This window comes from Electrona antarctica (genome assembly GCF_951216825.1).
Source record: "Electrona antarctica genome assembly, chromosome: 14".
NCBI classification, from domain to species: domain Eukaryota; kingdom Metazoa; phylum Chordata; class Actinopteri; order Myctophiformes; family Myctophidae; genus Electrona; species Electrona antarctica.
Genome location: NC_136795.1, coordinates 31,849,493 through 31,864,667, shown reverse-complemented (window position 1 = coordinate 31,864,667; position 15,175 = coordinate 31,849,493). Strand labels below are relative to the sequence as shown.

At 44.1% G+C, this 15,175-nt stretch overlaps 1 protein-coding gene across 3 annotated transcripts in view; it reads left to right on the top strand.

Moving 5' to 3' along the window:
* Positions 1 to 15,175, top strand: part of atp6v0a1a (ATPase H+ transporting V0 subunit a1a) — a 38,001-nt gene that overhangs the window by 5,539 nt on the left and 17,287 nt on the right. For all 3 annotated transcript variants that reach the window (XM_079519965.1, XM_079519964.1, XM_079519966.1), the window contains exons 7-12: positions 3,106 to 3,232; positions 4,321 to 4,403; positions 4,862 to 4,955; positions 9,108 to 9,320; positions 14,034 to 14,184; positions 14,542 to 14,681. In XM_079519965.1, coding sequence (XP_079376091.1) covers positions 3,106 to 3,232; positions 4,321 to 4,403; positions 4,862 to 4,955; positions 9,108 to 9,320; positions 14,034 to 14,184; positions 14,542 to 14,681 — 808 coding nt within the window. The remainder of the gene's footprint in view (positions 1 to 3,105; positions 3,233 to 4,320; positions 4,404 to 4,861; positions 4,956 to 9,107; positions 9,321 to 14,033; positions 14,185 to 14,541; positions 14,682 to 15,175) is intronic.

Genomic DNA, 15,175 nt, shown 5'->3' with positions numbered 1-15,175 from the left:
ATCATCATCATCATCATCATCATCCTCCTCCTCCGATGCCAGTTCTAAATATATAAAAATAAACATTTAGCTGTAGTCAGCCCGGCCAATAGCCAGTTGGGGGGGGGGGGGGGACGTAGGCTATCTGACATCATCGTCATCATCATCATCACACGGAGACACACTAAACAATGTACAATCATGATTGTATACAATATACAATGAATGCAATTATCATGCAAGCTCAGACGTCAATGAAACGTCATACAGATCTTATATAATACGCTACTGTTAGCTTCACTCCCCGTCCCCCCTCCGATCCTTGTAGCAACGTCATCATAACCACGCGTTGCTTCAGTAAACGATGCATGTTTGTTCTCCGTCTTTGTAGACAGTAAATAAAAGGAGCGAACATTACTCTAAAGATCAGATCGCCTATAAGGCACGCTACAATATAAAATACTTGTACTGCCATGCGTGCATGCCTGCTACGATACATTTGTACTGCACCAACCAACCGATCGACACCAACCCCCCCCTCCAGCCCTTAGCCAGCACCAATGCACCGACCAACACCATTAGCCAGCACCTTCGGTGCTGGCTAATGGCTGGGGGCCATCGTGGTGAGTCATTCTGGCGTCATGATCTGACTAGTAGTAGTAATTATCCAAGCATCTATTTGTAGCGATCATCTTATGATTTCTGATCACTATAGAAGGGCATTTTCTACAATAAGATTACCTCAAAACATTCCGGGTTGATCGTCTTCTTCAATGGTTTCCCGGTATAGCTCATCGGACGACGATGGGGAGACAATGAAAAAAGGAGGGAGGGAGCAGCGAGTCTCGCTGTAAGCACTGGACCAGGGCTACTCCGCCTGGAGAAGGCGACTGGGACGCGTATGGATCAATACTACTACCACAAAACTCGCTCAAATAAATAGTACTGCTTTCAACTTTTTCTGCTAGAAAATCGCTCGGGCGAGACGGCAAACAGGCAAAACAATGAAAACTATGAAGACTCCCTCTGCCCCCACTGTTTACAGGGGGTGGGACCAGCTTCCAATGGCAACACGTACACGTGTGTCACGTGACACGGGTTTTCTGGGTAATGTAGTTGGAATATAAGCTCAGGAATTTAAACAGCGCTTCGGAGCATATTAATATGTTTAGATTCATCAAAAACTGTGAAGACGCCAATTGGCGTCATTGATCATTTACGGAATTCTGATGAAGACGCCAATTGGCGTCTTTCATCTTCTAAGGGTTAAAGGAGCATTCAGTGATTTGGAAAAAAAACCCGGTCCACCCGGTAACAAGATGTGCACATGCACACGCTCTACAGTGGGGGAAGTACAACAGACCAACAGCACGTGCACCAATGCCCGCCCCACTCGATCATGATTGGAGGAAGGCCCCTCTCATCCTGATTGGATGAAGGCTTTGCCACCCAAAGCCCAAACCCAAACTAGGGTTTTTTGACCACAGGGGCTCACTGGGGACAGGGAGAAACTCCTTATATGGTCAGCACACTTTATAGTAGGGAGGATTATCCAAAAAACAAGTGATATTTGAATTAAGTGAAATCACTGAATATACCTTTAAGGTCACTTTCAGCAGAAAATCGCATTCCACACAGAGTAGACTATTGGCTTTCAGTTTAATTTGATTGATTGATTACTTTATTATCAGTTTGTGGTTAGAGGATTTAAAACCCAAGAACGCATATGGCTTGTTTCCATTGGGGTCCTTCATATTAAATTCATAGAAAATAAATAAAAATAACTACACGATTTGTTAGTCTGGCATGGCCAGACAACTATTCCACAATCTCCGAATGCTACAGTATATAGAGTCTGGAACTACAGCTCCCAAGAGCTGAGTAGCGGAAGCTGTCTCTGCTGCTCAGACCGGAAAGATATTTGACGAATCACGACGTGGTGCTCACAGAATGGATTGCCATTGGAAACACAACCGAGATCATGGAATTATCACCAACAAAACTAGTGAAAGAAGAAATAACGCAGAAAACGAACTAGCCATCTTGGCTTCAATAATTGACACACTGTTTTGCTTCGAGTAGGACTTGTTTTTGCGGCTGCACCAAATGAGGGGATGCATCACATCCGCTTTATCGCTTACTCATGGAAAGAGCTTCCGTTCTCCAGACTGATGGAAGCATTTGAAAATTGCGAAAGGCAACAGTCTGGCCACGCGAGGCTTTTAATGATTTGTTGATCAGGGGCTGAGGTTCCTGTTTTTAGCGGGAATGCAGATCACCACCTCATCAGTTGTGTTTCTCCCTGGTCATTGATCTGAGCTCAGAATCACCAACTCCATCAATAATTTGAATGGGCTTCAGCTGTGATATATTAATGAACACCGGACAGTTAAGACCTTATTTTATTTGTTGGGAGTTCTGCATTTTTATGCTGTATGTCTGAGACTGGAGATTGTAGACTCTATACTTTCCTGTCTCAGAAATGGAGCATAAAAATGCAGAACCCCCCCTTTTAGTTTGCTGTCTCTCTCAGAGAGACAGGAAAACAAGGACACAGAGGGAAGAGAGACATGTCAGACAAGACCAGGAGTCTGACTGGTACTCGGTACTGGTACTCCCACGGCTCATAGGGGAGATCATGGTCTGGCTGAGCCTCCTGGCGCCCCAAGTTACAAAACATGATTTCAATTCAAAGGAGCTTTATTGGCATGGGGAAATAGCAGCTATCTTTTGCTATTTTCTGCCATTTGGAGAAATGGCAGCATTCTTTCTCAAAACCTTTTAAATAAATGGTATACAAAAACAGCCACAGATTTAAAATGTTTGTAATGGTGACAGCTCTGTTTATATGTGCAGTAGGTCTAGAGGTCTACTTGGTACAAATAGTGTGGGACACTCAATGGTTAGTAGTCCAACTTCCATTAGCTAACCTTATTTTATCACAACTGGTTTCACAAATCTTGCTGCTGTGTTAGCACATTGTTGTACTTCTCCCAGTAAGTATGGGAGTTTTTTGTCGTTCATTGGTCATGTTTTCAATCTCACCTTGTATGTAATCTGGGAAGAGTATGTGTAATTATCTTTACTAGTACCAAATGTGAAAATTGGCCACCTTTTTTTTTTTAGGTTTGTAGCTGGAGTAATTGGCAGAGAACGCATTCCTACGTTTGAGAGGATGCTGTGGAGGGTGTGCCGTGGAAATGTGTTCCTGAAACAGGCAGACATCGAAGATCCACTGGAGGACCCAACCTCGGTCAGTACCGCTTAATAAAGAATAATCCAATAGTGTCCAAAATCATACTAAACAAGCATAGAAGGTCTGGACTGGTCTCTATACTGCCTCCTGGTCAGCCTGATGGAGGGGAGAGGAACAAGTTGGAATAACGTCCACAGTGCTACGGCGGGAAACGCTGTCAGGTGATCAGAAGCAGCCTGCTCACTCCTCGTGCATTGAAGGAAGCATGAGCTCAGTTCGGGGCTCTCCCCAGGTTGGCAGAGGGAGAGTAGCGCCCAGGATTACAGTTTAGACATTGGCACCGGGTGAAAATATGGTTTATTAAATCGTGGGATATATTTTTTAAATAAATAACAAGCATAGAAAAGTAATTAAAGGACAACTTTAGTTTTTTTCAACCAAGGTTTTATGAGAGAAAGTAAAAGGTGAGTGTAATTTTTTTTCATTTGCTGCTTTCTTTAGTTTTAGGGATTTTAGCTGTTTTTGACAGGGGGGCGGGGGCATTCGAACACAGGGCTAAATATGTATTTCTTTACAACATTTTATAGCGAGTTATTTTTTTATTATTTACTATAGTCCTACTAGACCCCAATAAATTACATTTGGCCACAAAAGATCACAGGATCTACTGAATGTGTCAAACTGACATATTGAGCCTATGACACACAGTGTGGCTTCCCCCCAGTAGGCTACCTTCACATCCAGTAGATCCTGTGATCTTCTGTGGCCAGATTTAATTTCTTGGGGTCTAGTAGGACTATAGTAAATAATAAAAAAAGAAATCGCTATAACATTTTGTAAAGAAATACATATTTAGCCCCATGCTCGAATGCCCCCGCCCCCCTGTCAAAAACAGCTAAAATCCCTAAAACGAAAGAAAGCAGCAAATGAAAAAAAATGAACACTCATCTTTTACTTTCTCTCATAACAACCTAAAACATGAACCGTGGTTGAAAAAAACTAAAGTTGTCCTTTAACCTGTGTCATTTAGAGGTCGATAGAGCATAGAGTGTGTAATTCTGTAAATAATAACCTTTCATGCTTCACAAACATAATCCAGTGTTGTATGTCCTCACACATTATGTCGCTGTATGTTACTCCAACAGGGTGACCAGGTCCACAAGTCTGTTTTCATCATCTTCTTCCAGGGAGACCAACTGAAGACTCGTGTCAAGAAGATATGTGAGGGGTAAGGGACTGAAGAAGAACATACTGTCAATGAGAGAACCCCTAACCAACTTGTCACATCCTGTATATCTTAGTCACAGCTATCTTTGTCACTGCAATGGCCACATATCACACATAGCCCCTCCTATAGCCCCGCCTATATCCAGATTTTTGTGTATGTTCACAAACTTTGTCCTACACAAACATTAAATTCCCATTGACAATGAATGGAGAATTTTATGTCATAGCCATTGGTTTCCATGAAAATCTAATATACCACAGTTTGGTTAAATTTGAACCACTTTGAATCTGGTGTCCTATTCAAATACAGAAAAAATTGTAAAGTCTTCACAAATTGCACATTTTAGCTGCGATGTGATGCATTGTGAGCTTGTATATCTGCTATTTTTGAAACTTTGAATTGTTGTTGTTGCTTAACTGTGCAGCCTGGCCCCCCTCTCTCTCTGTATTGGTCCATAGGTTCAGAGCATCCTTGTATCCCTGTCCTGAGACTCCACAGGAGAGGAAAGAGATGGCAGCAGGAGTTGCTGCTCGTATCGATGACCTCCAGATGGTAGGACTATGACACAGATCACCCCTCACTCGGTTCACTTAAAGCTGGGACACTTTCTCTTTCAGCTTTTATCTATTTTCCACAATTCCCCTGATGCATTTTGCGGGTGCGCATTGGCTCGGCACGCCCATACAATCTATAACATCAACCTGTTTAAAGGAGAGCCACTGAGAAGTTTACCCCAGTGAAATCATTAGCGTAAAATGTCAGTGACTATATGATAGTTTCCTTATAATAATGCATGCAGCAAGGTGGTGCAAGTGATATTTTTTTTTTAAATGTTTTTTTGTGGCTTTTGCCTTTATTTTTATAGAGGGACAGACAGTAGGCTGACAGGAAATGGGGGGGTGACATGCAGTAAAGGCCGTCGGGAGCGGGAGTCGAACCCGTGGCACACTGCCAGACTGGGCTACCAGCCAGGGTGCTTGGACCGCTGAGCCACGGCCCAGGCCAAGTGATATTCTTTTGTTAAAATGTTTGTTCAGTAACTGAGGTCTCCCTGTCTGTCCATGAAATGGAAAATACATTTTCAGGTTGGAAATGGTTGGGATACCATTTTTTGTCTAACCAGGAGAAATAAATCACACAAGATACAGGATAAACAATTGAAGCAGCTTGGACTCCTCATGCATAGAAGGAAGCATGAGGTCTGTCCGCTGCCCCCCCCAGGTTGGCAGAGGAAGTGTAGTGCCCAGGATTACATTAGATAATTGACACTGGGTAAAAATTATAAATTAAAAGACAAATGGTTCTTTTTTTTTTTTTACAAAAACATCAATTGCAGTCGGCTGTGAGATATTACTCTTGTGCAATATTTAAGTTCACTTCTCCATTTCTGAACTTTCATCTGCCAGTGCTGTTGGATTTGTCCAAGATTTATGGTACAGGAAATTGCATATTATAAATGCTTGTGCTTGAATTGTACACTACTGTCATAGTCTGTACAAAATACCTCCTCATATCGGCTGAGAAATCTAACCATAAAACCTGCTTTGATGCTTTATGTTTTCTTCCAAGACCTGCCATTTCAGAGTAATGTTGTCGTAAGGAGTTGCACTTCAAACAGCGGCCCACTGCCAAGTCTGGAAATTTGATCATGTCAGCAGCTTCAAATAGTATTGCTGTGGCAATTGGAGTATACAAATCAAATGAGGAATTTCACAGGAAATACCAGTTGATCAGATTAGAGAGACAAATTGACTCCACACAGTGGGAGATCTTCATGTGTTGTGCAAACACACTCATAGGTGATACATCCGTTGCACACGTTCACAAACTGGCCGCTATCATAGGGTTGTAGAAGAACCACTTCTACTGCAGCCAGCCGCTCAGGATTTTAGAGTTATTCTGTGAGTAGCAAATAGCAAGTCTAGGTATTTATTTGCAAACATTTGAATAAATGCATATTAAACATTGTTTTGGGGAAGAAAACAAAACACACAATCTCAATATTAACTCAATATTTTGTTTAACTTAACATTTGTTTTGGCAATTAAACTGCCAATTAAAAACGTGTAATTTGGGAGTTGGAGTGACCTCCAACTCTTCACACATGCTCCCACACCACCACCACCATGCTCCTTTGTCCGCTAATCCTCTCTGTTTCATGCCCTGCTTTATCGTGGCGGTCTTGTCTGGTAATTTGGGAAACGATGCTCATCTCACTGTGGTTTATGTGGTGGAAAGGTCTTTGTAGCCACGCACACAGAGCAAAATTTTTTTTCAACTTTCGACTCCTCCTAATCTGAATCGACTTGTGTTAATGAAATCGATAAATCGATTTTTTAGTGAATGCCCTACTTTGTATGCCCATCGCTGGCATGCAGTACGTGAGCCCTCTGGTTCCACATAGAGTGCAGTGTGGTTTAACTGCAGCTGCACCCCTAGCCGTGTGTGAAGCAACATAACTGATGGAAGACAATATTCCCAGTGAGACCTCACTATGGTGGTGGTTGTGTCATAGCGTTTAATTGCTCCCCTGGTGTGTGTGTGTGTGTGTGTGTGTGTGTGTGTGTGTGTGTGTGTGGGGGGGGGGTTGCTGTACAGGGCGGCCGGTGATCGGCGGCATCCTTGCCTTCTTTGGCTAGGAAAACGGGAACCCTCTCTCATATGATATAGATAGAGAACCAGCTGGCAGCTGCTGCCCATGGGGATGTTGTACACTTGTATTCAGCCACCATTGCTTACACACCCACACACACACCCACACATGCACAGACACAAACTCACACATCCATGATGCATGCTAAAATGGCAGAAAGACCACACTCAAATACTCGAGAGTGAGTCAACGGTCAACCGTGTGCCGCTCCTTTCTCCCTGCCAGTGTTGCGAAAGGCTGTTGCCGCGTTATATACTTGTGCAGCGCAATGTGTAGGACGATCAACAGATCGATTACCAGTGAGAAGCAGAGACTCTACGCTTGGCAGGCGACGGTGTGTGTGCCAGATAGATTGGTATCCCTTCCCTTTTATCCTCAATTGTGTGCGATTAACCACAGTATGCACACCTCGCTGTCTGCGGGGGTGCTGTTATGCCCGTCGCTACGTGGGCAGCATGAGATCTGCAGGGTAGAATGTCAAGTGAGAAGTGCCTTGGACAGCAGTCAGCTATGTACGGGTTAGGAAGGTCCATCGACACCAACGCAAGGCTGCGTGGGCGCAGGGCAGAGCGGCAGAAGTGCCCCTGCTATTTGCTGATCGTGGAACATGGCATGCTGTGAGTCACAGTGAGTCACGCAGGGTAAACCGGAGAATGTCCCACTCTTAACAGGGTATACCTGGGAATGTCCCACTGTCTCTTACGGGAAGGATAGCCCAACACCATCAGCTAAGTGCAGGCATATAATGACTCCCCTTCTATGAATATCAAGGAATATACTGTATGATTCATTACTGCAGCTGTCTTCGGGTATATGGTGCACACCAGTGCAATCCAGTGTCAACAGTTATAGCACTGAATGGACAGGATGAGCTCAGACTATAGGGCGCTGACCTTGGCATGTGCTGGTGTGGACGTAATCACTCTTAGAATGTCATTTTGTGTTTGCTATTGATCACTCATCTTAGTCATTTAGAGTTGTCATGAACACAAACAGGGCACTTAGCAAAATCTCACTTTACACTGACATGGGCCTGCTTTCTTTTCTACACACATACTGTACTGTATATCAACAGAGATCATAGTCATCATTCAGGTTAGTCTCTGAAGCCAGATAACTCTCGCACAATCTTCCAAATGCTACCGAGTGTAACTGTGCCCTGCAAGGAAGGAAGGAAGCAGTCATATATTTAAAATATATTTTTGAATTCCATTTCTGCTGAGCAACAAGCTCATTTAGATATAGGCTTTGACTAATTTGATTTACAGTAGTAGTACTTATTACTATGCGTCTGCAAAGGTGAAATGGAAGTGGCCGGGAGGCAGGACATCCGCTTTATTTTCTTTGCATTTTCAGTGCATCCCATGTCCAACCTGTTAGGCGCCAGAAGCATTTGAAAATGATGTGAGCCAACAGTCTAGATTGACTTGAGAGACTATCATTCAGGGCCCAACAGGTCATCATGTTTTCATCTTGTGTTAATAAAATAGTTTTTTTTAATTTTTTAATTTAAAACATTTTATTGGGCCTATTTTGCTTCTCAGTGCAGGCGAGTAGCGTGGATTACAATTTTGACTGACCCACATTGCAATTACAATTGCAAGGGGGGGGGTACCGGTTTTGCCAACTTAACGGGTCCATTTAAAACAAAGACTGCTTGCTGTGGTTGGCTAAACCAGGTGAGGGGCGGCCAGTGCCAATGTATCTCTTGTTGTTTTTATTTTTACTTTCGCCCACGTCTTTCGAAAGCTAGACTGGGCAAGATCTCAATTGACTGGGCCTGTGCCCGCGTGGCCCAAAGGACGCTACACTTCAGTCTCAGTGTGACCTCACACTTTTATAATCCCACTCACCACGGAGAGAAACCCCCCACCCTTCCACCACACCCACCCTTCCACCACACCACTTTCAAAAACAGAATTACTTCCTGCCGTGAATTTCGTGAAATGTTGTTTTTGTCTCTCCGTGTAAATAAAATATATTGATTTCTAAGTGAATCTCTTAGTTCCAGCCGTGTGTACCAGCCTCTCTCTGTTGTGTGCATGGTCCAGGTGCTGAACCAGACTGAGGACCACAGACAGAGGGTCCTGCAGGCCGCGGCCAAGACGGTGCGTGTTTGGTTCATCAAGGTGAGGAAGATGAAGGCCATCTACCACACCCTCAACCTGTGCAACATCGACGTCACCCAGAAGTGTCTGATCGCAGAGGTGTGGTGCCCCGTGTCCGACCTGGACTCCATCCAGTTTGCCCTGCGGAGGGGGACGGTGAGTCGCTCACTGTGCCCTCATTCAAATGCTCTTAATTATCCTAGCATGAGGACTAACGATGAATCTTTCAAAAAATATTGATGCAAGGGTAATATTAATGGGACCATACAAAGCATCATATTTGAAAACAAAGTTAATACAGAACCACAATCAGTTAAACTACATTAACCCTATTTTATGATGAAGTTATTAAAAAATAGCCGATCTACAAGAGATTTTTGAAACATCTTGAAACATTGCTGTGAGTGCCATTATTTTTTTCCCCCCCTAAAACATAATCATCAGTTAGAAGAAGGAGAGGACACTGGAGCACCACGGACAATTTAAGCCTTTTTATTGGGTGCTAGTATACGAAACGACTAACGCTTCGACCTATGCGGTCTTCATCAGAGTCATAAAGGTGCCAGCATTTACTGTAGGGAAGTCTTTAAATACAGGGTAGGTGAGGCCTGGGCTTTCAATGAGCCAATGACAAATGGCCTTGTAATAACCTCATACTGCCAGCAGTCTATACCAATATGAGTATGGCTATGGGAAATACACTGTTTAACAGTACATTAAATAAAGTAAAACAGTGAATCAATGATCATCAGGTACTATGATTATACTAGGAGGAAGATGTTTTTCAAAAAAGTAATAAAATGATGTTTATGTGGCCACACACACCAGTTAATTAAGTATACCTCGTTTTCACCTTAGCACCACCCACCTGAACTTAAGCGGAGGAGGGGTTAGGGGAGGAGATGATTTTATGATGTCACTAAAGTGGTGTATTTTTTGGGCCTTTTGACTCCAAGGCTTTCAGCTTTCAGGAGGAAACCAAAAATACACAGGGAAGACATTTAAATATTATAACCACACCTGCGGGTCTATTAGAGTAATGTTAACGCATTACTCCCCCCACGGGGGGGGGTCCCCAAATTATTAAAAAAATGTTGAGAACCCCTGCCATACCATAGACACATCCATCTTTAACACAAATGTTATCTTATGGGGGTCCCTGGCACAAAATCCTTTCCATTGGAGGCCTGCGTGCCAAATACATATTCGTTTGGGGGTCCTTGACATGAAAGCGTTTGACAACCACTGTTTGTCGTTTGACAACCACTATGTGACGTTAGTGAAGGGGTGCAGGTGGTCAGGTTGTGTAACGGGGCCCAGCCAGCAACAGCGCTAACAGGCCGCCGGGACAAATGCTGCGTGAGTTGTAGATATGTGAGGATTTAGCACCCCTGTGGAGGCCAGGTTCAAACGAGAGACATGCATGCTTCAGAGTCACGCACAGAACATCACACAGAGGTTCAAAAGGCAGGATGGGGGGGTGCTGGAATGGTGCCAGAGTCCATAATTAAACACTCTGTGAGACATGTGATAGGAGGTTCCTAACTTCCTACTGTAGGTGTCTCCCTGGCCAAATCTTTAATCCTGTCTTGTGGGCTTAGTGTGATGTGCAAGCAGAAGCAGACCTACAAACCGTGTCGGATGTGCTGATCTTGATTAAATGTGTAGGTTTTGTCATGCCAGTGGAGGCTTAGTTATCTGTCACGCTGCATGGCTCTCTCTCTCACTCTCTCTCTCCACGCTGAATTTATCCACAAACTATTTTGACCCTTTAGTCTTTGTTCAGGCTGTAGGCAAGTCCGATTTGTCTCCCAAATACAATGTTTTGGACTGACCGATCAGATCGGATTTATATATTCAGACCCTGTCGACCTATCTGCATTGGTTGCTGTTGTAACATCCTAATGACATATAGGCATATTTTGTACTCTTGTCTTGCGATGGTGTCGCTCTCGGAAAATAGCTGATCTATTGTAACAATATGTCACAATGAATGTGCCGCATTGTGAGTTTGTAGATCGGCTATTTTCGCTGAGCGACACTGCCCTACGATAAAGTATAAATCAGATTTCAATGTCCAAGTGTCCAGAGTCCATACACATCTTTAATCACATTTCAAACCACCTAGGAATGCAGTTGCATGTTGCATCTGATTAGTACAAATCAGTTTCCAGGTGTATTTTTGGTGTTCAGACTGATTTGAATCTTTACAGGCCAAAAACCGGATTTGGGCTGCCAGTCTGAGCATCTTAAAACACATTTTGTGCCCAAAACGTTTTATTAAAAAAAATCAGAAAAATCAAAACACTTTATTTTTTATTTTTTTTAACACGTGGTGCCAAAGTTTGTGTTTTCGCCATTGAGAATGCATTTGGCGTTTAAATTAAATAACTCAGAAACTATAAAACATTTCAAAGTAAAAAGTTCCAGCATGTGTCTCCACAGTCAGCTGAATTATAAAAAATGTGAATGGATTTTCTAGGTGAAAGTGATTTTGGGCAGTTTTGCGTGGGCTCTCAATGTGTTAAAGGGACACTACACCCCTTTTGCAACCAGATCTTATTTTAATGATGTTTGGGAGACAAGAAACACTTTCCTGGGGGTTTTATGTGGGTAATCTGTTTATAGATGATGTCATGGTCATGGACACTGGGCTCACTTCCTTCCTGGACTACAATTCCCATAATGCTTTGGTGCACTGCTGCTCCTTGTGGATAGGGGGAGGGCTGTCTTACTGAGACAACATGTAGTCCAGCAAGTAAGTGAGCCCTGCAGTGTCCATGACATCATGGACACTTTGAAATACTAAAATATCTAAAAACACATATTACCCTCATAAAAACCCTGTTTGTCTCCCAAACATTATTCAAATAAGATCTGGTTGCAAAAGGGGTGAAGTGTCCCTTTTAATATAGCCAGAGCTCACCTCTACCATTTCCCCAGTTAGCATCTGTGGCGGTGTGTGCTACTTCATCTGTGGCGGTGTATGCTACTTCATCTGTGGCGCTGTATGCTACTTCATCTGTGGCGCTGTGTGCTACTTCATCTGTGGCGCTGTGTGCTACTTCATCTGTGGCGCTGTATGCTACTTCATCTGTGGCGCTGTGTGCTACTTCATCTGTGGCGCTGTATGCTACTTCATCTGTGGCGCTGTATGCTACTTCATCTGTGGCGCTGTGTGCTACTTCATCTGTGGCGCTGTGTGCTACTTCATCTGTGGCGCTGTATGCTACTTCATCTGTGGCGCTGTATGCTACTTCATCTGTGGCGCTGTGTGCTACTTCATCTGTGGCGCTGTGTGCTACTTCATCTGTGGCGCTGTGTGCTACTTCATCTGTGGCGCTGTGTGCTACTTCATCTGTGGCGCTGTATGCTACTTCATCTGTGGCGCTGTATGCTACTTCATCTGTGGTGCTGTATGCTACTTCATCTGTGGCGCTGTGTGCTACTTCATCTGTGTCGCTGTATGCTACTTCATCTGTGGTGCTGTATGCTACTTCATCTGTGGCGCTGTGTGCTACTTCATCTGATGGTATGGCATGGTAGGCTGCCCCTCCCAGTGGCCAGCACACAATGATAAGAGAAGCCATCTGGATTCCTCTCATTCCTTGACACTGAGAAAGCTCCTGCTGACATTCACATGATTCCATTATGGGACATGAGATTAAGAAAATGGACGCTCCACGTCCAGGATATGTTGGAGTTAATTAGCAATGCAACTATATGTCATATAGTATGACAGTGGAAGGAATCTTTTGTTAATCAAAGGAATAATATTAGTATTAATAATATATTGGTGGCTGCCTTAAGTAAGGGTCAACCATTGTTCTTCAGGGCAGTTATCAAAAGAGATAAGAGGGCATGAGAGGATCCGACATGTCAGTCAAAATTACCAATAATCTATCAAATAATCCGATCATCATATCAGATCTATAATCGGTCGACTGCTAGGAACTCAAAACCAGATGTTTCACCCGGATGGGCACATGCTTCTGAACAAGGCATGTGTTCTCTCGCTGGTCTGTTTACATTATGTGGCATAATGTTTGAATATATTATAAAGCATGTTTTCGTGCACGACTTTTTCACTTGACAACCAGGCAGACCGTGAAGCTTGTGAGGCCTCCCCGAGTGAGCCGCTGGGGAAGCGAGCGAATGGCCGCACGCATCATCAACTAGTTCAAGTTGCAAATGATAGTGTTAGAAGAAGAAGTACTTAGTTGAAACCTCTGTCGACGAACCGCTTAGCTTGACGAACCGATGCAAATCCACAAGAATGTGTGTCAGGCGCACACACACTATGTGTGATGCAGCATTTAAGGAGTTCCCAGGCGAGTCCCTGACCCCTAAGCTTAACCCATTGAGAACCGAGGTCGATTCTACGATCGGAATGCCTCCTCAATCGTTAGTTCGCACACTTTCATTAAACTTCAATCCCGGTATTAAGACCTGGAACGCATCTGTGTCACCTTTGCTTGTAACCACTTTAATCAGTATTTAAACTTTAGCGTTTTAACTCAAATCTTTGCTTCTGGGAGGTCTCTGCAGCAAAATATTTTCAGATGGAGTCCGTGGCCAATACAGATAATTCGGGGTGTCCTTGACATGAAACTGATACGTTTTTATGAAAACTGTCTTTTTTTTCTTTCTTTTTTTTAGAAGACATTTTGTCAAATCTGGTCTCAGGTCTTAATGGCTTAATGGGTACCCTAGTACTCTTAGTGAATTCTCTGTACTCACCTAAGCTTTTGAAAGTGCTCCTAGAGACTGGCACTCAAATTATAGAACATAAGAAGTGTGAGAAATGAACCCAAATGTGTGAATAACAGAAACCCCCTCGCTCTGTGGTGCGGTCGATGTGTTCAACAGGAGAAGAGCGGCTCCACCGTGCCCTCCATCCTCAACAGGATGCAGACCAAGCAGACCCCGCCCACCTTCAACAAGACCAACAAGTTCACCTCGGGCTTCCAGAACATCGTGGACGCCTACGGCATCGGCAACTACCGTGAGATAAACCCTGGTAAGTGCATTTGTCTCACCTCTCTCTGTGCATTCCTCTTAGCCCTCTCTCTCCACCTCTCTCATCTGAGCGGTGCCGGTGTCATGTGAGGCGGCTGCAGGGCTTTGTGCTCTGTGTGCTAAAAGGCAGGCTCTGTTTTCCCAGCTGACTGCAGTGTTGAACCACGGCAACTGACAGGCATTGACCTTTCAGCGCTACAGAACGCTTTCTATGGAACCGGCTTTATCGCCCATTAGCACCTCATCACTTCTTGGACACCTGCTGTGAATCATGCATGTCGTTCATTATCATTGTGTGTGTTTTCGCCTGTGTTTCACCCTCCCTCTCATACGATGCTGCCTGCCTCCTTGTCTCCAGCACCATTCACCATCATCACCTTCCCCTTCCTGTTTGCGGTCATGTTTGGTGACTTTGGCCATGGTGTGCTCATGACGGCTGGCGCCCTCTACCTGGTGCTGAGAGAGAGCAGGCTGATGGCCCAGAAGAACGACAATGAGGTATGGATGTCTCTGTGTCTGTGTTGTGTTGTGTCCCACCATGACCATCCCATCACAATGAGGTATGGATGTCTCCGTGTTGCCCGGTATGTCCCCCAAACCCTGGATAGCCATACATGGAGAAGACTGCATCATCACCTAGATCTGCATACTGTATATGGAGCCGGCCAGCAACTCTACATCTGATCTGACCTCAAACCCTTAGATCTCCATATATGGAGCTGACCTGTTCTGACATTCAATATGTTGATCTGACCTCATCAAACCCTGTACACTCAAGACACGCTCCATATATGGCCAGTACAGAATTCATTCCATATCTTGATCTGACGCCCCATGACAAAGCGCCAGGCGGATGCGTGCACGCGACCTCAAGGGCAAGGTTGCTTCTTAGCTATAAATTTCGGCCATTTGAAAATAGCCGATCTACAAGCTCACAATGCGATGCGACGCATTGTGAGCTTGTAGATCACATTCTGCATAATGAGTACTTT